Below are 27420 nucleotides of genomic sequence, written 5' to 3'. Positions count from 1 at the left end.
GCCCTCATGATCTTTCATTCTAGTGGGAGTTTATTATATTTTAATTTTTACTGTAAGATATACATAAAAAAGGTTATCTACAACACATTAAAGAATAACCATATTAAAGAATAATCATAAAGCAAATACACATCTACAAACGGCCTAGTTTAAGAAATAGAATATTACCAGTACATGAGTCCCCAATGTGGGTTTTTTGTATCATATTTCCCTCCCCCACAGAGGTAATTACTGTCATGAATTTTATGTTAATAATTCCCTTGCTTTTCTTTATAAGTTTTACCACAGTGTCTGTGTATCCCTAAACAATATTGCACCAGTTAGGGTCCTGGCAGGAAACAGGTGGCACACTCAAAGTAGGATAATTTGAGGAGAGTTTATTAAAGGAACTATTTAGAAAGGTGCAGGCAGGGTATGGTGAGCATACAACAGGATATTATCTTTAGGCTAGTGACAGTGCTCTTTATCACCCTAGGCTTGAAGCTGGAGTAGTGGAGGTGGTTATGGGAAGTCAGACAAAGAGGGCCTCCCTATAGGAGATGAGACTTTCAGTGGAAGGAATCCAATCAGCCAACAGCAACCCACAGCGAGGGTACCAGAGAGTAAATACTCCACCCTACTTGCTTCTACCTCTCCAATCTTCTGCTGGTGGCTCCCATCAACCAAACCTAACCAGAAGCTAAAAATCAAAAGAGCCCTTTGATTCAGTTCACTCGGTGCAGCCTCCTAGAAATAGAAGTGTGGAAAGTGAAACTGGAGGGGCAAACTGAAGATATCCAGACAAAATACATTGCTTAGATTTGCCTGTTTAAGTTTACATAGATGGAATCATACAGTATGTTATTCTTCTGTGATTTGCCTTTTTTGTTTATTCTTTAAAGTAGTTCAAGTGTGTAGCTACAGTTCATTCATATTCAGTTCTGTATGATAGCCCATTGTATGAATCTACCATAATATATTTATCCATTCTACAGTTGATGGACATTTGGACTGTTTCCAGCTTTTCGTTTTTACAAACAATGACGCTTTAGACATTCTTATGTTTATCTCTTGCTGTGCAAATGCAAGAATGCATATACATATGTAGTTGCTAATTCGTACAATGTGAATGAAAACTATTTTCCAAAGTCCTACGAATTTACATTCCAACTAGCATTAAATGAGGGTTCCTGTCATTCTACAATTTCACCAACACTTGGTTATTATCAGAGTTTCTAATTTTTGTCAATCTGGTAGGTGAGAAATAGTGTCTTGTGGTTTTAATTTTCATTTCCTTGTTTCTAACAAAGTTGAACATCTTTTCACATGCTTTTTGGCCATTAATATGATGACATTTTTCCTTTACTCATTTTACTCGAGTTTTCTGCCTTTCTTTTGTCAGTCATATGTTACAAATATCTTCTCCCCGTTAGTACCTTGTTTTTTCACTCATAATAAGGTCTCTTTTGGTGCACAACTGTTGTTAATTTTAAAGCAATTGAAATTACACTTTTTTTTTCCTTCATGGTTTGCACTTTTAGTCCCCATTTAAGAAATCCTTCTCTACCCTGAGGTCATAAAGATATTTCCTATTTTGTCTTCTAAAAGTTCTGTTGTTTTACATTATGCTATAAGCTTTAAGTCTTTCATATTAAGTCTTAAATCTAGCTGGAACTGATATTTGTGTATGGTGTAAGGTAGGGATCAGATTTATTTTTTTTCCAACATAGGTAACCAGTTATTGAATAGTCCATCTTTTCCCAACTGATCTGTAATTGCTTTCTGTGACAAAAAATTTGTTTCCATATATGTGTTAGTCTATTCCTCGATTCTCTATGTATTCTACTGGCTTGACACAGCACCTGAGAGTCTACCATTAGGGACTTCAGTTCCTGAAGACTCTTACTTGATATTAGCTCCCCTGGAGAAATGATATATATATTAAGCCATTATTTTTCAGATCATCTCAGTGGGAGACTAATTTAGTAGCATCTATCATGTAGCAGGATCTAAGAGTGTGGTTATTTTAATGTTGGGGGGAAGGAAGAATAGGGGAAAAGAAGGCTCTAAGCAGCATTAAGACACTGGTTACATGAAAGGTGGTGCCCTTTGCCAAAGGGAACAGATGAAGGAAGATGGAGAGGGGTGACGCTAATCCTCGTAGCCGAGGGATATATTTGCAGGTCTAATCAGCTGAGGATGAGCATGTTTATGGAGTAGAAGTATTTCTAGAATCATATTTTCAATATAATGTGAAGAAATCTGCTTATGTAATGAGTAAAATATATACATATATAATAATATATATGAAAAATAGCTACTTTTATTTTTAGCTGTTCTTTTAAAAAGTCAGTTTATTGAGTCATGCATAGACAACCCAAGTATTTCATTTAGACAATTACCAGCTGATTCCCAGGCATTCTATATGCCCACTATGAAAGGCAGAAAGACACCAGTACGGAAGGGTAGAGACCTCCCTTTCCATAGGCACAACTGTGATCCAAGCAGCTCTTGTAAGAGCTGGGAGCTTGGAAAAACAGCTCCCCATAAGTGCCTGGTGTTGGACTCTGGATACTGCTGCCAGCTTATCCTTGAAGAAAAACAGGGAAAAAAGGTTCTTCAACTTAAGCAGACTGTGGAGGTTTTAGGGAAAGATTTTAAAAAGGCATTTGGCCATGAAGGGCTTAAACTTGTGACCACCTGAACAAACCATTTTTTTTTCATGGCTTCCTCCAGAACTAGCTTGATTGTGATCTCTCCATCTTCTCAACACCTTTCCAAAATGCCATCACCATCACCACCTTTCAGCTAAAAATCTAAGACAGCAACTGCCTTGTCTAGGCATCATCCCATCTGTTGACAAAGACCATTCAATTCTCTTTATTCAACAGATAGCTACTGGAGACCCTTAATGTGCTGTAACCTGTGGGGGACCTGGGGTTTGAGAGAGAAATAAAACTCTCTTCCTTGACCTCCGGTAGCTCACTTTCTAGTGGTGGCAAAGACAAATGGCTGGGTCATATAACAGTTTATTTCTTAAAGGATGCCACAGTAGTAGCCTATAAATCACCGGTGCATCTGTCAAAGCCAGAGGGGGCTGAAACATGGGCAACTGAGACAGATTCTCTCCTCTGCTTCTGTCACTGCTGGAGTGAGTTGCTTTGGGTGTGTCTCATGTGGTGTGATGGGGGCTGGGTCTCCAGCACCAGTCCCTGCTCTTGCCACTAGTGGGAATCCCTGACCAGGCTTCCGAGGCTCTTAGCATGTGAAGGAAGACAACACCCCATCCCAGCGCTACACTCAGCCAAGAATTACCTTTCTCCTTACTACTTTATAAATTAACCCTCACAGCCATTTCCCTAGGCACAAGACTGACCACAGAAAGACAAAATAGATGCAAATTCAGTATTGCAGCCTCACGGACCCCAAACCACTATTCCCTTCAATACTTGTCTTGAATTTTGAGCCAGTCCACTGGTTCCATCTCTTTCCATTCTCTAGGCGATTTTATTCATTCAAAAAGGATCTATATTAGGAGCCAGTACAGTGTTACGGTGAAGTCTGGGACTCTAGGGTTTCAATGTCTGTTCTGCATTTACTAGCTGTGTGGCCTTAGACTAGTTAAATAACTTCTCTGTTGGGAATTCCCTGGCGGTCCAGTGGTTAGGACTCCACGCTTTCACTGCTGAGGGCGTGGGTTCAATCCCTGGTCGGGGAACTAAGATCTCGCAAGCCGCACAGCCAAAAATAAATAAATAAATAACTTTTCTGTTTCCTCATCTACAAAATGAGGCTCTTATAAGGTTGTTGTGAGGATGAAGTTGGTGTACAATCCCTCTCAGTATCCACGAGGGATCAGTTCCAGGACCCCTGAGGATACCAAAATCCGTGGATGCTCAAGTCCCTTGTATAAAATGGCATAGTATTTGTGTATAACATATGCACATCTTCCTGTGTACTTCAAATCATATCTAGATTACTTATAATACTTAACACAATGTAAATGAAATGTAAATAGTTGCCAGATGTGTTGGCAAATTCAAGTTTTGCTCTTTGGAAGTTTCTGGAATTTTTTTCTGAATATTTTCAATCTGCTGTTGGTTGAACCTGAGGATACAGAACCCACAGATATGGAGGGCCAACTGTATATGTAAAGTGATTAGAATAGTGCCTAGAACACAGTAGGCACAATATAAATGCTACCTAGTATCAACTATCAACTTGTGCCAGGCACTGGTCTAAGCTCTTATGTTAATGCATTTAAATCTCACAATAACCACATGAGGTTGGTATGTTTTACAAATGAGAGGTTTGCAGTAGAGGTTTTAAGTAAAGGAACTTGCCCAAGGATCTGAGAGTACAGCAGTAAACAAAACAGGCAAGGTCCCTGCTATCATGAAACTTTCATCAAATAAAATAATTTTATGATGATTAATGACGATTTATTTTCATGAAGAAAATAAAACAAGTTGAAGGGGTATGATAGAGTCAAGGTACACTTCTCTGAGGAATGACATTCCAGGGACTCACCGCCTTTCCCTGTCACTGGTCTGTGTTCACAGCTACCCTGGTTTACCTCAACACATTTCAATAACTCTGAATCTTGTTAGTGAAATTATTGGAGTCTCATTTCCTTTGTTTAAGTAGGTCTCCAGACTCCTTATGCACATTTGCCTAGTTCTTGCCTGGTTTATTTCACAGAAAAATGTGTTCTGTATCATGGAACAATCTATTCCCACAAGTACTCAGAAAATCACAATATGGCACAGTAAGGTCTATGGCAAAGGAAAACAAAGGGAGATGTGGTTTCCCAAAGGAGGCACCTAACTGAGCTTGGGATACAGAGGAGTAGAAAGAACAGCATATGCAGATGTTCAGATCTAAAGTGTGCCCCAGTCCCCTTCTCAAACCAAGGAGAGGTTGCCACTCATTTTATTGGCAGCCCTCACTCTATGAATTACTACAGTTTGAAAATACTGTTTACTTTCTGTGCGAAGGTGGAGGTAACAGGCACTTCCAGGATACCCTTGGGTAGTAGTACCTATGAGGAGGCCCAAATACTTCTACTGGGATCTCTTGAGTACCTGGTTTTCTGTCTTCTACCAGGACACAAGGGTAGAGGAAAACTTTACTACTGGGGCTGCTGCTAGCCCATATCTTAGCTATATTAGGTTCCTAACAGTGCCGTAACAAAGTACCACAAACTGCGGGGCTTAACACAGAAGTCCAAAACCAAGGTGCTGGCAGTGTTGGTTTCTTCTGAAGGCTTTGAGGAAGAAAGTTTCATGCCTGTGTCCTAGCTTCAGGTGGTTGCCAGCAATTCTTTGCATTCCTTGGCTTGTAGCTGCATCATTCCAGTGGCTGCCTCCATCATCACATCATCCCTGTGTCTCCACTGTGTCTCTGTGTCCAAATCTCCCTCTCCTTCCTCTTATTAGGCACCAGTCATTGGATTTAGTGCCTACCCTAATCCAGTATGGCCTCACCTTAACTTGATTACATCTGCAAAGACCCTATTTCCAAATAAGTTCACATTCATAGGAATTAGGACTGAATATATCTTTGGGGGGACACAATTCAACCCACTGCAGCATCTTTGTGCAAACTGGAGACAGCTGCCCGCTCTGGATGGATGTTGCCCGTCTACTCATGGCTTGGTGAGCAGATAGCACGTTTGCGTTAATTACACAAAGGAACACTTCATCCTGGTGGAGGCAGCTCCACGCTGGGACACAAAGTTCAGTGCCTGGAGCCTAGCCTGCATGTCAACCACCGTTCAGCCTCCACAGGCTCCCTTGGCAGGACACAGCCTATTCAATCATATATACTGATCCTGCCTGCTCTGCACTCAGCTGGCTGCCTCGGGTCTACGCAAACCCGCACCCCATGCCATCCTTGCCCTCATTCTTCCTTCCAGTTCCATATCCCGGGGGTAGAACTCATTTTTGTTCTCCTATGTCCAGTTTTAGGGAGACTTTTGTGGAATGATCTGATTCTGTATCTCCCGTGAATAGGTGGTATTTTTGTCCGGCCAGCACCCATCCTCTTCTCTCCTGGAAATAGCACCCAAATTTTCCTTAGGGGCAACCACTCCTCTCCCACTTGCCATTCATCTGGTTTCAGTGGGACTGACCTCACTCTCCAAATGCAGAGATGGGCACAAGGTACAGGTTTAGCCAATCAGAACACCTCACCTCCTGGTATGATAACTGATCCTAGAACAGGTACATGACCCAGGACTTTTGCCAAAACTATTGAAGCATCCATCAACAGATGAATGGATAAAGATGTGGTGTATATATACAATGGAATACCACTCAGCCATAAAAAAGAATGAAATAATGCCATTTGCAGCAACAGGGTGGACCTAGAGATTATACTAAGTTAAGTCAGAAAGAGAAAGACAAATACCATATGATATCACTTATATGGGGAATCTAAAATATAACACAAATGAACCTATCTACAAAACAGAAACAGACTCACAGACATAGAGAACAGACCTGTGGTTGCAAAGGGGGAGGGGGGTTGGGGAGGGATGGACTGGGAGTTTGGGATTGGCAGATGCAAACTATTATATAGAGAATGGATAAACAACAAGCTCCTATTGTAAGCACAAGGAAATGTATTCAATATCCTGTGATAAACCATAATGGAAAAGAATATAAAAAGAATGCATATATACATGTATAACTGAATCACTTTGTTATACAGCAGAAATTAACATAACATTGTGAACCAACTATCCTTCAATTTTTAAAAAAAGAGAGAGAAAACTATTGAAGCAAAGGCACTCTCTTTTTGTCCAGATGGCTACATGGTAAGATAAGCTTGAAGCAACCTGAGAATGAAGCCAACCCAGAGGAGAGTGAAACTGGGAAATAAAGGGAATCCTGATAATATAATTTAATCCCCTAGTTCTAGCTGAGCCTGAAGCTAGATATACCCGCTGGACGTTGCAGTAACACGAGCTAACAAATTCCCCTTCCACCATGACCTCTTTTTTTCTTATGGTTATTAAAAGTGGGTATATGTCACATAATCAAAAGGATCCTGACTGAATGTAGTATCTGACACTTCCATCACTTCTGCTCTGTTTCTCCAAAGCTCTGCATCCTCTCTGGCTCACCAGGGTCTTGGTGCCTGAGTCCTGACAAATGAGTAAGTGTTAACCAAGCTAGAGAAAGGGAAAGGATTCCCCACCATGGTGGGGATGGGTGGAGAACCAGACTGAATTTGCTATCTGATATGCTTGTTATACTTTTTTTGGGGGAGTTGGTAAGTGGGGAGTGGGTTCTGCCCCTTTTAGGAGCTGCCATTTCTTTCTCTCTTTTTTTTTTTCTTAATATTTATTTATTTATTTGGCTCTGCCGGGTCTTAGTTGCGGCATGTGGGATAGAGTTCCCTGACCAGGGATCGAACCCGGGCCCCCTGCATTGGGAGCTCAGAGTCTTAACCACTGGACCACCAGGGAAGTTCCAGGAGCCGCCCTTTCTGTCTGCACTTTGTTTCATTTTCCTGTGGGCTGAGCACTTTCTCTCCGGCTCAGCAGTGTATTGAGCAGCTCTCTTGCTCCTCAGTGCTGCAGCAGGGCACCCTAGCCCACTGCTGGGACTCAGTATTGAGCCATGCCCCCCGGAGGCACACACTGCCCCTTGTGATTCTCTGCATCCTCTGTATCAGCCAGCACAGAACTGGGACGCAGAGGATCTTCACCAGTGCAAGCTGAATGGCTATCCCTGTCCTCTTGCAGCCCCGGTCCTTCCTCCTCCATGAAGCCTTCCCTGACTATTAGAGTTCACCCTGATCTCCCCCTTTTCTGAGTCACTCATGAACTACCGCCTTGTATTGTGGCTTTTATTGCATTGGTGCTGGACCTGTCTCCCTAGTTCCTAAGATCTCAGATGGCAGGAGTCTTTTCCCAAAGCTCGTAGCACAAACTCTGGGAAGAGTCACTGCATAAATGACGCATACTTCGGATGAACTTTAATGCACATACCATTGTTGACACCATGATGAGGATAGGAGCTACATTAAGAAAAGCCAGTTTATATCAATAAGGCATATCAACACAGAACAAGGAGACACCAGATATGTGCAAATAGGATGTTTCCTTTTGTTACTCTGTACACCACTATATCTCTATATTTGTACAAACTCACAACACCACATGACATTTTATATTTCATGTGTCACTAAGAAGAGGTGTCAGCATACAGAATATAAGAAGAATAAAAAAGAATGAAAACACCTGTTTAGCTAGAATCTGTCGGGGGTGGTGGAACATAAGAGTTATGATTCCTCTCTGCCCAGTCTTATAGAGTGACAACACCAGTTTTTGCTAATTGCTCCTCCTGAGGAATTCTGCTCAGCCTGTTGTGGTACATCTCCTCGGCTGGCATGAGACTAGCCCTGTCCCTGGTTGAATAAATTAGAAAGAGCCATTGGGGGAATTGAAAATGGTGTGCAAATTGAGTAAGGTGACATTTCCCCACGTGACTGGGAGACCATCTGCCCCTGGCCCCGTGACGGGAGGAAAGCCTTTGCTGCTCAACCCTGCTCCAGAGTTTCATTTTACTGAGGGTGTGGAGGCAGTGAGGAATGTGTGTTCCTCTCTCCTTCCTTCCCACAAGCAGAGAAGCAGCCAGATGTAGACATAACTGTTGGTTAGGTTTTCTCTTCAGCTTGCCTTCCTCCTGCCCACAATAGGCAGGGTTCAGGACCAGGACTGCCTACTCCTGGGGCACACCCTACCCGGTTCTGAGACTAACTACGCCGTTTGTTGCCTTCTTTATGTAGTCTTGGGCTGGTTGCTTCTCTGATGCAGGCCTCAGTTTTCCTCATCTGAGTACTGGAAATAATAAAACCCATATTACAGGGTTGTGTCAAAGATCATTAGGGCTTCGATGAGAAAGTGCTTTGGGAATTGTAAAGTGCCAAACACATGATTGGTGATTTTTGTTATGCTATTCTAATCATAGTGCTTATGGACTCCGCTGTCTGCCGCTCCTGGGCCCCAATCCCATCATAGCTCACTGCTCTGTTCATCCAACCCCGCGTGCACTGGCTTATTCCCTTTGGCTGCTCTTAGACTCTGGAAGTTTCTCTGAAGTTAAGCAAACCTCTGGGTGTAGGGCATGCTGGCTCTGATATTTCCATGTGAGGTTAGGTGCCTGGGACCAAAATGTGGGGGGAGGGGAGAGGCTGTGGAGGGAGGAGGGGACCCTTGGAAATGGCTCCGGGAGGGGTATGCTCAGTTTCATTCTGTGATGAATGCCACCTGCTGCCTACCCCCAGCCCCTTCACAGTGGCTCCACCTTATATGTCCACAGCATTCTGCAGTTTCTAAAATGTATTTTCATTTGACTCTCACCACTATTCTGTGAAGTAGGCAAGATTATTAATCTCATTTTATAGATGAAAATGTTTGTCCAAGGCCACACAGTTAGTATGTTACAAAAGCAGGACTCAAGCCCAGGTCTCCAGGATCCTGGTTTCCTGAGCACTGGAGGACATCTCTAACAAAGGCTCCAGAACACTCTAGACCTCATTTTTGGCTTATTCCTCACTCCCGGAGGCTGGTTCCTGCATTCTGTCAGGTGTCTGGTGGCAGCCAGCCCAACAAGGTCATGCAACAGAGCTGTTCAAGGCCATTTTCCTAGATTCTCTTCCCTTGTTCCTGATGAGACTCTACCTTGATCCACTTTCCAAGCTCAGGCTCCATCTCCTACTTACAGGCCCCATTCCCAACCCCCATTGCTCTGTTGCTCATAATGTTTATGCTGGGTCTTTCCTGTCTCTGTTCCTAGAGCACTTACAAGGAGCCTGGACTGGGTTTTCTCCCTGCTCTGCCTGATTGGATGATTTTGTGTAGCACAGTAGTCAATACCACATGTTCGGCACCTACTGTGTATGTCAGGCCTGCACTAAAGGCTTTATTTGTACCATTCTCGCATTTAATCCCCTCAACAACCTCTTGAGGTAAATATTATTTTTCCATTTACATATGAAGTAATTGAGGCTCTGAGAGTAATTTGCTCCAAGTCACACAACTAGTTAGTGATGAAGAGCTAAGAATTGAACCTGGGTCTGTTGGACCATGAGACCTGTCCTCTTAAACCATGCACCATACTGCCTTCTCAGTCTTCATCCCGTGGTCTGAAGTTTAGAGGGATTGGAAGATAATTCAGCACATGCAAATCTCTCAGCCCTTCAGTTCCCAGGATCCTAGTTGCATGATGGAGATTGTCTGCAGAAAGATCTTGCCCAGCTGAGCCTGGCACACTTGGTGCTCTATAAATTAAGTCCTCCTTGAATTGGAATGCATTTATGGCTCTTAAACACTGGCTGCTGCCCCGATGTCTCTTCTCAAATGCATAAGTCTGTGCTCCGTTCTTAAGAAGTCTCCTCAGAGATTCTTGTTTCTCCTCTTCCTCTTGTTACACTTTAGGAACCTCTTACCTGGGACAGGCAGTCAGGGACCATCCAGATGCACTTAATTGCTAAGATGCTTTCTGGCAGCCTCAGAAACCAGAGCCACAAGCCTGGTTGAGTGATGAGGGGGTCACATAGCCTTGGCTGTTTTCATTATACCCAAGGAGAAAAGAGGCTTTCATAGTGAAACGATCCCTGCCAAAATCTTGTTTGCCACTTACAGCTCTTACAGAAAATGGGCATAAAATCACAGAGCACTAGTGCCAAGAGCGCCTGCAGAAACCATCTGCTGTAAGCTCCTGAAGCCCAGAGATAGGGAGTGACTTAGCTAAGGTTGCACAGCCTGTTAGCTTTATCCCAGTCCATTGGTAAACCCCAGGAAGAGATGCAATCCTATTCACACCCCTCAGACACTTACTGACTTACTTTGCATTTTTTTTAACATCTTTATTGGAGTATAATTGCTTTACGATGGTGTGTTAGTTTCTGCTTTATAACAAAGTGAATCAGCTATACATAAACATATATCACCATATCTCCTCGCTCTTGCATCTCCCTCCCACCCTCCCTATCCCACCCCTCTAGGTGGTCACAAAGCACAGAGCTGATCTCCCTGTGCTATGCGGCTGCTTCCCACTAACTATCTATTTTACATTTGGTTTACTTTGCATTTCTATTGCACAATTTTACATCAAGCAAAGGAAATTCTTTTAATCATCTCCCTTCAAGAGACTTCCTATTTGGTTATTTGCTGTTTGACCACTTCAAAATGATAGAAGAAAAGCAGGTGAAAGCATATGCCACACAACTCAGTCCATTCAGTGGTGTTTTCTCAAGACGATGGGTGTCACCGAGTTGGCAGAGAAATAGGAACAGATGTGGAGAACTAGCCGCAGTGGTGTTAGATGTTTTGTGTAGTTTCTGAGTACTTGGGAAGCCAGACTCTGTGCGGATCAGTGACCTAATCATAGGAACCTTTGCCTGTGCTGTCATCAGAGTTCATGGAGAACTGCTTTTTACCTTGCAAAATCCCTCTTCCTCATGCATTCAGGTATAAGAAGTGGAATTGGTGGAGTAGGCTTTGCTCCAGATTATACAAAGTTCTTGATCAGAAAGTCCGTAGAAATGGGATTTTCTGAAGACTCAGTGTTTAAAAATTTGGAGCACCAAAGAGAACCAAAGAGGAAGGAATATGTTTTGGTTGCAAGTTATAAGAACCTAACTCCAATAAGCAAAGCTAGATGGGGGCTTTATTAAAAACATATAGTGAGGTGTCTAACAGAATCAAAGAAAGAGGTGACCAGTCAAATCTCAAGAAGCCAGAATCAAGGCCAGGAAAGCCACAGGACACACTCTCTCATCTTATGTCTATGCTTCTCTCTTCATTATGAGCTTGTTTTCTCTTACCACAGAGTGGCATTATACACCTGAGCTGAGGATACACCATCGGTTTTAGAGCGCACATCCTCATATATTTGTCATTCAAAGGGAAAGAAAATAGCTCCAAGTTAAAAAAAATCTGAGAGAGGGATTCTGGTTGGCCCCACTTGATCACATGCCCCCTTTGCTGACAGTCTTCACTACAATCACCTGGTTTGAATGAGAAGGTAGTAGTACTGCAAAAGAAGAGGTTGCCATTTCCTGAAGAAATGAGGGGAGACATGATACCTGGCTATTAAAAGAAATGATTTACCAGAGGTCCTACAGCAAGTGAGGGACAAATTCCGGGCTAGAAATGGAATCAATAAAATAATAATTATTAATAATAATGGAAGTCTCTAGATTCTTTTCATGTGTGGTGTTGAAGTAAACTTCAGTGTTACGAGTGCTCATTCATTTCTATTTTTAAAAGATTGCTATTGTATGGAGGGTAGACTGTAGGTGAGCAAGTGTGGAGTAGGGAAACTGGCTACAGGCTCTGTGTTAGCTCCTAGGTAAGAGAGAAACAATGGTGCCTTGGACCAAGGTCATGGCAATGGAAATGGACAAATGTGGGCAGACTTGAGATAGACTTTAGAAGTAGAATCATAGGACTTGGTGTTGGATTAGATGTGGACACTAAGAAAAAGAAATACAAGGAATTAAGAATGATACCGAGATTTCTGTGAAGAGTAGGGTTAAAATAAATTTGGAGCAGAATCAAGAGTTCCAATGTGGACATGGTAAGTTTGAGACATGGAGATGTCTAGTAGGTACTTGTGTATACATGTCATTAACAAAGATGTAGCATCTAAAGCCTCAGGACTAGATGAGGCTCCAAGGGAGAAACTATAGCTAGAGCAGAGGGCCCAACTGTTCTTTTAGTCATCTCTTCTGCATATACTGAATCCTTCTGCTAGGCTTCCAGCCAGGAACTTCAGGTGGGAATCAGAACCATTATTACAGTGAATCCCATAGAATGAGAAGCCCGACTCATCCCTCGGAGGGAGCTAAGAACTAACCAAATGAACTGTTAAACAAGCATCAAAACTCCATGAGACGTGACTTGATTGCTCCAAAGTACACCCTTTGGACAACTAAACAAATGATGAGAAACTGCCCTGCTGTAAACCATTGTGATATTTCCCTTTGGGGTCATCTTCAGAGCCAAGTTTTAGGACCCAGGGAAATTTACCAGACTTTTAGTTTCAGATGACTTAGGGTTGCTTCCATTGGTAGAATGGAAAATGGCCACAATATTTTACAGCTCCTCCTATCAAGAGATGGCATCTATTCCTCCACCCCTTAAAATTAGGCTTGGCTATATGACTCGTTAGTCAGTTGGACATGAACAAACATGATACAAATAGAGGCTTGAAAAGTGCTTCTGCATTGGAGCTTGCCCTCTCTTGCTGCTGGGAAAACCTCCACCACCATGTGAACAAGTCTGGGTCCCCTTCTGGAAAATGAAAACATAGAGAGAGATCTCAACCACCCTGGTCATCTCACCTGGGACCCCAGACACGTGAATGAAGCCGTTCTAGACTGTCCAGCCTGGCCAGAGCAAACACCCAGCTGACCTATAGAATCATGGGAAATAACAAATGTTTGCTGCTTTCAGTCACTAAGTTTTGGAGTGGTTTATTATATCTCTCAGAGGACAATTAACTCTGAACCAGGCAGTCTACAGATGTGTCACAGGTACAGATATTCTTTATCTCACTCTTACTTTTTTTGGCCACACCACATGGCTTGCGGGATCTTAGTTCCCCGACCAGGGATTAAACCCAGAGTCCTAACCACTGGACCACCAGGAAATTCCCTCTTACTTTTACTCTTTTTGGAGGATTTGTGTTCAGTCAGCCATCAAAGGTTTAAACTAAAAGGTGAAAGCTTAATTGAGAAATGTAAAGTGATGGCCAGGGGCAGTGGAGTCTTCCTCAGACCCCTGAAACAGCTCCACATAGGTGATTCAGGTTTTCCAGTTACGTGTTCTCATAGAATGATGTAGCTTTCCTTCACTGCATTTTGTAATTCTATTTGGGTGATTATTTCACAATGTCTAGACTAAACTACAAGCTATTGGACTATAAGCTTTATGAAGGCAAGGATTGTGTCTAATTTACCACTAATTGTATCCTGGCACATACTAGACACTAATTTGTTGAATGAATAAATTTGAATTTTGCCTACCTCATATAAGGGATCTAGGCCTTCAAAACCATCACTTAACAGTATTTGTATCCAATGGGCCTGTCTCTTGCAGGCACTCCCAGTCACAGGCTGTTGCTTGATTCTCCAGCTGTGGCAGGTAATCAGGTGTAGGTTTGGGATGGGGAATCTGAAATCAATGAGATCCCAGGACACTTGTTGCTGTAATTCCTCCTACTTAACACCAAACTATTGGCAAACAAACTCAAATAAACATTCCTCAAAACACTGTAGGAAGCTTGGTACATAAGCACGGAGCTTGGAGCAGGTGGTGTAACTGGGAAAGTCAGGTCTGGAGAATGTTCATATCATTCTGTGGACATTATAAGGCTGCAGTCACAAAACAATTGTGAAACCAATGTCCCAAGTGAGGCTGTTTAATTCTGACAATCTTTGGAAATCTGTCACTACCAACACCTCAAATATACAATCTGAAGAGGAAAATTGAAAGAGCGAGAGTCAGATCGAGGTGGGTTCAAATGATACTAATGAATGGCTTAGGCATGTTAACTTTTTCAAGGCTATGTTTCCTTGCCTGCTAAATTGGGATAATAATATTTCAGAAACAGCACCTCCCTTAGACTATAGGTACCTGCAGGGAGGGATCATTTGTTTTCATATATATTTATCCAGTGTTTAATAGTGCCAGACCTATAGTAGATACAGAATAGGTGAATTTCTTCCTAGAGGTAATCCAAGACCTAGTCCTGGCTCCATCACTAATCCACCCACAGAGTGACCTTAGAACATTTCCTCCCCCTCCCTGGATCTCAACCTTCCTTTTTGTACAAAGAGGAGCCTGGACAAGATTTTTTCTAAGCTCCCTTCCAGATCTAATATTTAATGAGTCTGTGACCATTCAGTACAATCTACCGCATTGCTGCTCCTAGAAGTTACAGACTGAGGAGACAGTAGTAAGTCACCAATCACTTTGTATTTACAGACACACATGCATTTAAAACAGATTCTATAAATAGCTACAATACTGTATTGCACTTTTGGCCTACTTTTGCCTTTTTAGAGGTCAAGAGGTTTTTTTAATCTTCTTTTATTTGGAGTGTTAAGCAAGATGAAAACTGGGACAAGTTGCCATAAAGCATATTATGCAGCTTGAACCTAATTGCACTATTACCATGATCGATGAACATTCACCGCCATCAGCTGGAAGCTGCTGCCTTCCACTCGGCAGAAATGAGGTCACAGAGCAAGGCTGGGGAATTGCCATCTAACAAGCAGATCTGTTTGTTGTCCGGTAGAAGAGTTTGTCACTATTACATTTAACTGTTGATTCCATCTGTTGTGAAGATGCTTGTTCCCTTGAACTGGCACCTGAGTTATTAGGAGTTTGACAGTTTTTAAGTAAAAAATTCAATTTTTGCCTGGATACTCAGTAGGAGAGAAAGGATTATTGGATATATGTACTAACATACCCAGGGGTCATGAGGAGCTTGGTCTGAAATCCTAGTACTTGCGTAGATGGGTGTTACTGACCAGAAAAATAGTAATTATTCCTGACCTGTATAGGACTTTACAGTGTAAAAAGCACATTCAGAACACTGCCCTGGGAAGGGACCACATTCTTCCATTGTCAGAGAACTTTATAAAGTTATGCCCCCAAAATGCCCCATTGCTGATGCAGGGAGGCTGCTCGCAGCACTGCTTGAGAGCTAGATAAGAATTGCCTGACAGAGGCAGATACAGGGAAAGCCAGCACTTAGGCCTCAGAAATGCCTCACGGGCATTTTTTTTTGCTCAGGCCCAGGGGACCTGGTTGCCTCAGAGCCTCCTTCCCAGAAGCATTAGACAGCTATCACCTCAGATTAGCCTGAGTAGCTGAAAAATTTATTAACAGATTGGAGACATAAGTCTTTTCTCCAGTAGACTTGGAATCTGATGGCCTTGGGATTGAATTCTACTGTGGCTCTAACACTTGCTAGTTGTGTGATCTTGGCCAAGTCTCTTAACTTCTTTGGATCACTGTACTATAAGAAATGTAGTACAGAATGTGGTGAAAAGCACAGACCTTGGAGCCTACTTTCTGGCTTTGAACCCCAGCTTTACCATTTACTCATTATGTGACCTTAGGCAAGCTAGAGAACCTCTTTGTTCCTTAATTTCCTTGTCTTTAAATGAGATTGATTATAGTGATTCCCTCACAAAGATGTTGGAAAGATAAATGAGTTAATACATGTTAAGTGCTTGGAACAATGCCTAGTATTGAGTAAGCATGACAACAGTGTTAGCTACAGTGATATTGCGTGATAGTCCTCATCTCTTGTGTTTATTTTGCAGATCAACAGAAATGTTGAAGGTGAGAAAAAGAGTCTCAGAGTTATTCATGCCAGAAGGGACCCGAAAGATTACCCACGTAGTCTCCCTCATTTTATAAGTGGGAAATCAAGACTCAGTGATGGGGAATAACTGGTCCAGAGTCACACTTGATTTAAGGGCAGAGTCTGAGTCTCCTGATTCCAAGTCCAAAGCGCCATCCTCTGCACTGTGTCAAAGAAGGCAACATCTCCACAGAGCTGACCCTGAAGGGTGCTTTTATGTAGTCATTGGACCTGTTGCTAGTTAATGCACTTTCCTAGGACAATAAGCTGCATTTAAAATGGAGAGAAAACTTGGGAGAGACTCTCCCTCCTCCCCCACTGACTTCTGAAGTGTCATGTTAGTGCAGGGGGAAGCTAGGGATTCAGGCCAGGGCTGGGAGGAAAGATTTTCAGGAATCATTGCTAGCTCCACGTAATTATTTCAGTTAAAAAACAAATATGTGCCTGTGTCCAAACAAGCTAGAACCATGAACTGATGCATTCAGTTTGTTTCTGGTGTCAGAGGCACGCTTTTTGTTTTTTGTTTTCTTTGGGTGTTTAATTAAGTGGTTTCCACCAGAAGTAGTTTCACATCTGCTCTTCAGTAGAAACTAAGCTTTCACCCTCAGGAGAATGAGGTTAGGATTGGAACCTCTGAGTTCATTTTTCCCAATTTTTTCAGGGTCATACCCCCTTAGATTTATTCTGCTTTGAATCACATTTCCCACTTGGACTACTCAGGAGTGATTGAAACATGGGTTGGAGGAAAGGGCAAGATGGGGAGAAGACCCTAAGAAGAATGGCAGATGGGATTAGAACTATTTGATTTAGAGAAAGGGCAGATTCCAGGGGTCATGATTTCTGTTCTCAAATCATCTAAGGGTGTCACGGGGCAGAGGGAGCAGAGACTGTGAAGCCTCTGACAGCAGAGCTGGTACAAATGGAGTGGGAAGAGGAAGAAGAATTTCCAGGAGGCAGATTTCAGCTTAAAGCAAGGAAAACTTTCTGATTATGAGAGATGCCCAAAGATGGTGTGGAGACCGAGCTCCCATCCCTGACTAGAAGGTATGCTTTAGAAGAGATTTGGCTGTGAGGCTTGACAGCCAATTGTCAGAGACATGAAGATTGGAATTGACTAGTGAGACTTGGTAAAATTTGGGATTCCACCAACTATAAATTTTTCAGATTCTGGGAGTCTAAGAACCAATGACCAATGTCATGGAGTTCCACAGTTAAGAACCTGCTGGAAAGCAGCAAAATCAGAAATTCGTGACCTGTTTCTTTATCTTGCCTGTGTTTCTCTTTTTCTCTCTTTGTCTTTCTTGAGCTCATGCACTTGTTCTTTCATATAGCAGGAACCTTTGACATTTTGCAGGGGATAATCTTTTTCATTTAAGTGTGTTTCTGACTCAGCCTTTGCTCCTTCAGCATCATTTAGAGAGGCTGAGCTCTCTGGAGATTAGCTTTGGCCTGTCACCACAGCAACTGCCCAGGCCCTGTGGGCATCCGTGGTAACAGGCGAGGGCTTTGAGAAACAAGGCTTATCTAGCAGTGAGAGGAAGCCCCACAGGGAGCCTGATATGAAACAAGCAGGTTGTGTATGGAGAGGTCTTTTTCAAAAGGATTAGCTATGCAGGTGTGTCTCACTTTACACAGTTGGCCAGGCCCTGAAAAGTGTGCGTGGGTGTGTCAAATTTTGGTCAAGGGAGGAAATCTTATTTTAAAGGCAGAAAAGACACTCGCTTTTCCAAGTCCCTGTAGTGAATCCCCTTCATAAAGTGGATTCTCCTTTTGTAAAACGAACCTCTGCCCACACTGTGACCTAGTTAGTCTAGTGCTGAGTGTCTGTGAGTGGGGCCATCCATAGAGAACCCCAGGGGCATGCTTCCACCTTCACTGCAGGCAAGGAACAGCAGCAAATCAGCTGAGGGGAGACAGATTATAACGGGGAAGCAGAGTGGGTGTGGTGCCACAATGAAGGGAGACCAGGACAGTGGGCCTTGCCTAGCATGAGCAGCCCTGCTGCAGCAGTGGTGGGGTGTCCGAGAGACGGGTGTTCTTGGAGGTGCCCAGCAAGGAGGGGTCTGTGTCCAGCGTATCAGACATCTTGTCACAAATGGCATCCACCAGACTCTCGAAGGCCTGCCTCACGCTGATGTTCTCCTTGGCGCTGGCTTCAAAGAAGTCAAACCCTGAGGATAGAAGAGAGATAGCAGTAAGGATCTTTCCCTTCCTTTTCATGCCCCCTGGCCAGAACACTCTGCATTAATACAGCCAGTGCTCAGGAGTAAAGCAAGGAGGCCTAATTCCACGGGCGGAGGATTCTGCCTCAAGGAGAGGGTACCAGGCAGGTATTACCTGCACTGGTTTTAGAGTCAGACGGATCCTGGCTCTATCACTGACCAGCTGTGTAACCCTGGGCAAGTCACCTATTTTCTTTATGAATCAATTCCCTGGTTTATAAATTGGGATAATTTTATCTATCTCATAGAATTATTTCAAGGATTAAACAAGATGATGCATGTAAAGTGTATAGTCCTGTGCCTGATACAGGGCGGGTGTGTGTGTGTGTGTGATAATTAGGTGTTTTCTGAGAGTGACTACTTGACTATGTGTACACAGCGCTTCAGCTTCCAAAGCATTGATCTCACCCATTATCTCATTTGATCCTCATGTCACCCCTGGGGGAAGGAGGGCTCAGGCAGACCCTCTTCATTTCACTAATGCCCACGCTGTGGCTCAGAGAAGTAAGCTGACCTGCCCAAGGGCACCAGTATAAGAAGCCCAAGCTTTGTCCTTTTTGACCAGGGCTTTCACTCCACTTTCCCCTGCCTCCTACTCATCCCATCCTGGCCAGTCTAGTCTGGGTTCTGGGAGACACTCCAAGATCCACACTGAATAAGCAGAGCTTCATTTGCTCTGTCTACTCACAGACACACAGGGTTATCTCCCCTCAGAGGGGTTCCTCCTCCCTGAATTTCCAGGAATCACCCTGGATCTCTCGCTCCTCACATGGACCCAACAAATTGCCCAGGAAAAACTGCACCTGAAGGGTGAGACATTCTTGTCTGTTTTGCACCTTGAGATCCTTAAAGGTACTTTCTGTGACAATGAACAGAACTTGGTTGTCCCAGGAGACACGAGCAAAGCCCTCCTGATTCAGACAAAGCGGCTGCTTTCCAACTGAGGGTCTTGGCCAGGTTGGTGGCAGCCCTTAGAAGCATAAGCCTCCATTCTCCATCACGTCCCTGTGCCGGCCTACTCCTTCCTCTTTTGTCTGTCCACCTTCCTCTTTCCCTTCCTTCTGAGTCCATCTTTATTTCTCCTCAAAAGCTTCCCTCTTCCCTTTTTCCATGTTAGCTCCTTCTTTTCCCCTTATGTTTCTCATACTCCTTGAGATCCTTAATATTTATTGAGTGCCTACTATATGCCAGATGCTATGCTAGGAGCTTTACAGATATTGTCTTCCTTAATCCTCACAACAGCCTGTGGGGTAAATATAATCATCTCCAATTTATAAAAGAAAAATGAAGGCTCTAAGAGATTACCTAACTCACACAAGGTCATGTGACTGTGTTAGTGGAAACTGGTTTTAGATCTGGGTCTGGCTAGCTCCTACATCCATACACAGCCCTGCCTCTTTGGCCTCCTTTGCTTTTATCTGACTACCACAGGGTCTGAATCTGGGCAAGTCACTTCATCTTTCTGAATCACTTTAACCTCTCTGAGTCTCAGCCTCCTCGTTTGTCAAATAGGAATAATAACAGCGTCTTCCTGCCGAGAGCAATCCGGGAGGATTGAGCGAGACAATGGATAAACTGCTGTACGAAGTTGCCTGTTACGATGACAGTTTCTTTCTGCTCGTCTTTCATCTGCTCCTCTCACTTCCTCTTCATCCCTTTCTCCCTCTTTTATCATCCTCTCACACAGAGGAGGGGGGTCTCTTTCCTCCTCCTTCCTTCTCCCTATTATCCCATTGTCCACAGAGGGGGCTGAAGCCCCCAGGTACAAACAGGGCTCCTCTTCCCCGGGCCACACCAGCTTGAAGGCACTCACAATTCCTGCCAGCCCGCCTCTGGTTGACAGCCTCTCCTGTAGCCCATTTCCCGACCTGAGAAAGCAAGGTGCAGAAGTGCCTGCTAATTGAGGACATGTGATGAAGAAGGAAGCAGCTGCTGGCCCGCTGGCTCATTATCCTCAGTCTGTAGAAACGCAGTTGGCTTAAGAGACCCTCCAGCATGTAGCTTTTCCTTAATGAATATCATAAACATTGACTCTCTGGCCTTTGACTGGTTTGTTACAAGTGACAGTGTTTGGGGAAGAGGGCGGAGTATGTTGCTTGCCTAGGAAAGGGGCAAACACGTAAAGAAGTAAATAGGCTTAAACCATCAGTTTGGATGAAGATGGGGACACAGGTCAAGGCCAGGATCACCAATCCCTTCTGAGGAATTGGCACTGAGGGGAGGACGTGCCCCATTGCGCAGCTGGGCAGTGGGAAGAAGCCCAGAAGTCAGACAGCCTGGATTTGAATATAGTCTCTGTCAGCTACCAGCTGTGTGACCTCAGGCAAATTGCCTAATTTCTCCCAGCCTCGGTATCCTCATCTGTAGAATGGGTGAATATCACCTACCTCATAGGGTGGTAATAAGAATTAAATGCACAAAAGTATGTGAAGTGGTTGGCATGTGGAATACATGACAATTCCCTTTCCCTTATGTTCCCAGCCCATCTGAGTCCCAGCTCCCTTGCCCCTCCATCAGTCCCCAGGGTCTTTGGGGAAAACCTCTTTTTCTTCATCATTCAGGGTCAATCAATAAACCAGGTCTTTATTGAACATTAACTTTGCGCCAGGTCTTGCCTGGAGTGCCAGGGACAAGGGGAGACCAAATCTAATTGTGGAGAAAAGACACACTTATCAGAGTGTCAGTCCCTCACACGTTCATAGTCCTTAACGATTCCCAAGTACAATTTTAAAACAACTTTGCGGGGGTGGGGGGCAAAGCAAGGGTTATCACTTGTAATTTACAGATAGGGAAACTGAGGCTCAGGGATGGGGCATAAGCCAGGGCTCTATCCCTTATGCCCCCTTGTCTCACTCTCAGCTGGGACAGTGACAGAATACACTATAACCCAGGTAGAGCAAACCAGAGGCTGTGCAGGAATGCGGCAGAGGGAGAGAGTGGCAGGGGAGGAGAGGGAGAATAGGCTTCCAAAAGTTAGTGGCGATGGGTGTCTTTAAGGCCAGAACTGAGCAAAACTCTTCACCTGACTAACTTTTTCTTTAGGACTCAGCTTAGGTATGGCTTTGCATCCTCCTCTGTGCTTCCCTCTGCCACAGCACGTGTTACCCTGCATGGTGGAAGTCCATCTGACAAAGAGATCCCCAAGCAGGGACCACGTCATTCATCTGAGCTCCAGTACCAGCCAGAAGAGTAGGGGCTTGGTGAATATTAACTGAATGAATGGACAGATGGATGTGGGAGACGGGAATGTGCGTGGAGGGTGTGGTTGAGGGGCTGTGGACAGTGGAGTTCATGAGAACTCATCTCAATAAGCACGGCAAACCCTGTGCTGGGCACTGGGGACACTGAAGTGAATCAGATGCGGTTCCTAACCTTGAGAAGCGGAGATAGACACACTGACAGTGTGATAAATGCTGGAAGGGTGGGGAGCGAGGGAATTGTCATGGCACAGAGGAGGCACTTATCTGAGTCTGGGGCCCAGGGAAGGTTTCTTGGAGAAGCTGATTCCTAAGCAGATATCAGCTAGATAAAGACATGTGTGAGCACATGCATGTATAGGACACCAGGCAGGGGAAACCACATAAACACATATAATGGGACAAAAAACAGTCTTGGTATATCCCAGAATGACCACAGCAGTTTGTTATCATTAGAGCAGTAAGCTCAAAGTGGTGACAGAAGAGGGAGTAAGTAACCAAACACGGAGAGCGCATATGTCAGGCCAAGGAGATGTCATCACTGCCGTCTGAAAGATAACCAAGGTATGAGAACTCTGATTCAAGTAACTGGTGCGTGGCCCTGGCCAGCTCGTGGGTCTCTTTTGCTAGCAGAACAATCCCAAATGCACCTCTACCCAATGACTGTCAGACTCCTGGAAGGCTCTTCATTAGTAGGCCCAGATGGTAACCTTTTCCTCAGGTTCATTAGTGAGGAGTCTCAGGAGCTGAGAATCTAGAGAGCTCAGGAAGATGACAACCAATTAATCAGACTGTCCCCCCGTCCTTTCCTCCCTCTAATTGGCTTCAGAACAATGGAATTTCTGCTGCCTTGAATCGGGCCCAATTCTTAATTGAATCTGAGATGATTCCCACCTCCAAAATGCTCCTGTTTACCTATCCTGTCCAAAGGCAGCTGTCACAGCCCCACAGATTCCACTGACTCTGTCCACACTGCCTGCTTCTGAATTTGACTTTAGAACTCTTTTCAGAAACTCACAACTAGCTAAACTTGCTTCTCCTCACCCTGAAACTGCCCCAGAACATTTCTCCTCTACTTTTACGTTCAAATCCCTTCTCTAGCCTGCTCTGGTAACCTCCTCATCTCCATCTTGTATCAGTCTTCAACTCAAGCCCCTCTGGTCACTGATAATTTTGGCAAGGGATTCACTGTCTTCCTTTCCACCCAGGCTTGTACTCATTCTCAGGAACTTCAGGTTTCAGGTGGACAATCCATCCAACACCCTGGCTCTTAAATTTCTTAACCATCTCATTTCCAGCAACATTCTCTCCCGTTTTGTTTCTGCTATGCCCCTGTCCTTATAACTTGAGCTATTTTGACTTAGATTTGTGTCACTGGAACTCAAAGAGGTTTAATTAATCCAATATCCAGCCTCATTAGGTTAACACCCAAGATTCGGCATGGCTCAGCCTCTGTCCACTTCCCCAGCCTCATCTTCCTGGCTCACACCATGCTCCAGAAACATCGACACTTTCTTATTTGGTTTCTTTACTCGTGCTACTACTCTTTAGCTCCTACTCCTAATCCTCTTCATTACTCACCTGTGGAATCCCTGATTGCACAGAGCCTTCCCTTTCTCTTCCCGCCCCATCTCCACCACTCAGAACATACAATGTACCTCTCCCCTAGACCCCCATGGCACCTGACACAATTGTTTCAGTCAGAATCCATCAGGAAAATGGGAACTGTTCTTAACATCTGAACTAGAGGGAACTGGTTATATGGATGGTAGAAGAACTAAGAGGCCAAACAGAATACTGAAGAAACCCAGAGATTATTAACAGAAAAGAAAACTATTAATGGGGCCAAAGGAAGTTAAAACTGTGGGAGCAGGAGTCAGAGAAGAGGAGCAGCCTCTACTGGGGGAGCCTGCCAAGGGGTGGGGGAGACACACATGCAGGTTCTTCCCTTTTCCCCAACTCCCATCACTTGCCAGTGTCTCTCCTTGGCTAAACCCAGCCAGAAGCCAGTCACAGGAGGCTGGGAAACACAGCCTGCAAAGGTCAACTTCCCAGGGGGCGGTTTCAAGAGAGAGACAGAGCTGGAGAAGGGTGAAGAATGATAGTAAACGGAACATTGAGATTATCTCTCTACTATTTTGTTTCCCTGGTCAATGAGCATCTTGAGAGCAGGGAACTTATTCACCTCTAGGGCACCAGGGTCCATCATGTGTTCAGTGATTGTGGCAGACTGTTCACTGCCCTCCCTGTAGAAGATTTTATATTCCCACCCACTGCCAAGTGGCTTGCAGTGCCTCCTTGTGGGAGGAATATATCTCCCTTGTCAATCAACAACAGATCTCATCATGTAACTTGCTTTGGCCAATGGATGTGGGCAGACCAAGTCCCAACAGAAGCTTTGAGAGTCTTTGTGTGGCTTAGGCATCTCAGATTGGATCTCAGAGTTGCGTGACATGGACAGAGTTGCAGCTGACTTGCAGTTGGCATGTAATGTGAGTGAGAAATAAACCTTTATTATCCAAGCTCCTGACTTGGGTTATGTGTTACCACAACATAATCCAAAGAATTCTCACCAACACTGGGACTGAGGGTGAAATTTCAAGAGAAACTACTGCAAGCTTTTGGGAAAACACCACTGGGTGATGATACAATGGAAGCGTTAGGATTTTGAGTCTAAAGGCTGAGTTAGAGTACTGGACCTGCCACCTATGACCTGTGTGGCTTAGAAAAGTTACATAATCCTCAAGTGAAAAAAGTAAGACATGGAAGTGTGGCACAGCTCATTGCATGCAAGAAAACATAAGTGGTATGAACTCAGCTTCCTCAGCGTAATGGAGCTGAAGACAATGCCGCCTCCCAGACTAGGAATGAGAGTGAGGGTCACAAGAGAATTGTTGTGAAAACACATTGTGAATCATAAGTCACTACACCAAGGTTAGTTATTCTCAATGTCAGCCAGGTCTTTGTTTCTCTGCACCAGGCTGAGTGATGCAAGGTTTCAATTCACCCCAATCCAAAAAACATTTATCAAGCACCTAAAATAAGCAAGGCCATGTACAAGGGTCTGTGGGGACTGAGTGATGAGTGGGGAATTGTGTGAATTGAAATCATGGAGTCAGAGGGATAGAGCTGAACAGACCTTCCCACTCAACTAATCCAAATCCCCTGTTTTTCAAAAGGGCAAAATTGAGACCCAGAAACAGGAAATAAGATGCTCAAGGTCACACAGTAAACTAGTGGCAGAAGCAGGATAAAACCCTCAGTCTCCAAACTCCTAGGCTGGTACTTTTCCCTCCACACTTCCCTGAAGTGAGTGTTTATGTGTATGTTTCAAAACCACATTTTGAACAGGTTTCTCCTGCCCTTGTAGGCAGAAGTGCATTTCGCTTTTACTAGCATCCCTGGGCTCTAGTCTAGACCCATTCCCAGTCAGATCGAGGAAGAGACAAGGAGCCCCTTTCTGAGCGGCACAAAGAGGTAGAGGCCCTAACATGTCATGCTTCCTGGAATAGGAGTCCCTGAAACTTCTCTGCCCTCCCGAAGATCCACTTGCCTCAGCGACTCTACAGCCTCATCCATGTCCCAGAAACTTTGAGGATATAGAAGACCTGATGCTACTCAAAGCTTTAATAAATGCTAGTTGCTGGCCATATCAGTAGTTCTGGCTGAGAGAGCTGAGAAACACTAAAAGAAAGGGAGTCCTGAAGAGGAATCCCATAAAGCAGAGAATGGCCCTACTGCACTGGCAAGCAGATCACTGAGACTTACTTAATAGTTGGTGTAGCAGAGGGTGAGGATGAGCAAGGCTGAGCATCCTCTCTCACTGCTCACAGATACGATCACATTCTTGTGAAATTCTTGACATGGTCTGCAAGATCCTGCATGATCTGGCCCCTGCCCACCACTCCACCCTCATCTCCCACTACTCTCCCCTTGACTAGTTAGTCCCTGCAACGTGGTCTTTCAATCTCATGAGCGTTTTCAGCTCTAAACTAAGTTAGGGCTGGTCTTGATGTGGAACACTCCCCTCCCCAACCCACCCTCAATCTTTGCCTAATTTTTTTCTGATCCTTTAGTTCTCAGCTTAAGCGTTACTTTCTCAGAAGATCTTGACTCTCCAGTCTAAAATTAGGTTTCTCTCTTTTTTACTTTCTTAATAGCACTTGCAGTGGACTTATGTTACTTTTATCTGTCCACCATTCCTTCCTTTATGGAACTTCTACTTTAAACAACTGTGGTGGGACTATAGGTTACAATACTTGCCTCCCCCAGCCACTGGGACAGGCATGTGACTCACAGGTAGCCAATCACAGTCTTCCCTGAGATTGACATAAGGTGGTTGGGAGCAAGAATCCTCTTTTTGCAGAAGTTGGAAGATATGAATCTGGAGCTGCCATCATCCATCTTACTCCCCATTCAGAGTCTGACTATAGAAAGAGGCTGAAGGCATACACAAAGCTAAGAAATAGTGCAATTAAGTTGCACTCATAAGCTAATAAATTCTATTTTTTTAATTAAAGCTTGTTTCAGTTGGGATTTTATCACTTGCCATAATGAGAGTCCTAAGTCAAATAGAACTTAGCACAATTTTTAACAGCTTTATTGAGATATAATTCGCATACCATACAATTCACCCATTTACACAATTTTTAATTATATATTTATTTGTATAATTATTTGTTTAATGTCTCTTTCCCCCATTAGTTCCGTGACAGTAAGAATCACAGCTAAGTGCCAAGATAAAACCTGGCTCAGAGTATGTGCTCAATGAATATTTTTCAATAAACAAATGTACGAGTGAATGAGTATCTATCCTGTGCTGCGTGGCTGGGATAATGAAAAAGAATTTTAGACATAACCCCTGCTACTGCTGAGGTCTACCAAGAGAGACAGACATGTAAATAGGCAAGTTCTGGTAAGCAGTAGAGGAAAGCTCAGGAAGTCGTGTAGGACTGAGATGGGTTACCTTGACCTACCCAAATCTAACCAATTCATTAAGGCCTTCTTTAAGTACCTTCCTAAACCCTGTAGTAAGAATTAATCTCACTTCCATCTGTTTTCCTACATAAATTAGATAGATCTTTATTGGCTCTACCACTTCCTAATTGTGTAATCTTGAGCAAGAACCTAATTTTTCAGAGTATTGAACATGACCTACCTTGAAGGCTTATAGCGAGAATTAAATGAGATAATTAACGCAAAGCATTTCATATAATGCCTGGCTCAAAATATATCAGCCATTATTACGATATTTGCTGTATAGTGAGGTTAAGTGGTTAGAAGCACAGGCTCTGGAGCCAGACTACTGCTTGAGTTCAAATTCTGACTCTACTTGTTACTAGCTGTGTGACCTTAAGCAAGTTACTCAACTTCTCTGTGCCTCAGTTTTCTCATCTGTTAAAAGAACAACTTGGGGCTTCCCTGGTGGCGCAGTGGTTAAGAATCTGCCTGCCAATGCAGGGGACACGGGTTCGAGCCCTGGTCTGGGAAGATCCCATATGCCGCGGAGCAACTGGGCCCATGAGCCACAGTTACCGAGCCTGCGCGTCTGGAGCCTGTGCTCCGCAGCAAGAGAGGCCGCGATAGTGAGAGGCCCGCGCACCGCGATGAAGAGTTGCCCCCGCT

At 44.0% G+C, this 27420-nt stretch overlaps 1 protein-coding gene across 1 annotated transcript in view; it reads right to left on the bottom strand.

The window, feature by feature from the left end:
• Positions 1 to 14501: 14501 nt before the first annotated feature.
• RAB3B (RAB3B, member RAS oncogene family) overlaps positions 14502 to 27420 on the bottom strand; it is a 62692-nt gene continuing 49773 nt past the window's right edge. The window contains exon 5 of the mRNA XM_061184226.1: positions 14502 to 18547. Coding sequence (XP_061040209.1) covers positions 18360 to 18547 — 188 coding nt within the window. The 3' untranslated portion in view covers positions 14502 to 18359. The remainder of the gene's footprint in view (positions 18548 to 27420) is intronic.

This window comes from Eubalaena glacialis, chromosome 3 (assembly GCF_028564815.1).
Source record: "Eubalaena glacialis isolate mEubGla1 chromosome 3, mEubGla1.1.hap2.+ XY, whole genome shotgun sequence".
NCBI classification, from domain to species: domain Eukaryota; kingdom Metazoa; phylum Chordata; class Mammalia; order Artiodactyla; family Balaenidae; genus Eubalaena; species Eubalaena glacialis.
This window is presented reverse-complemented; position numbering and strand designations above follow the sequence as displayed.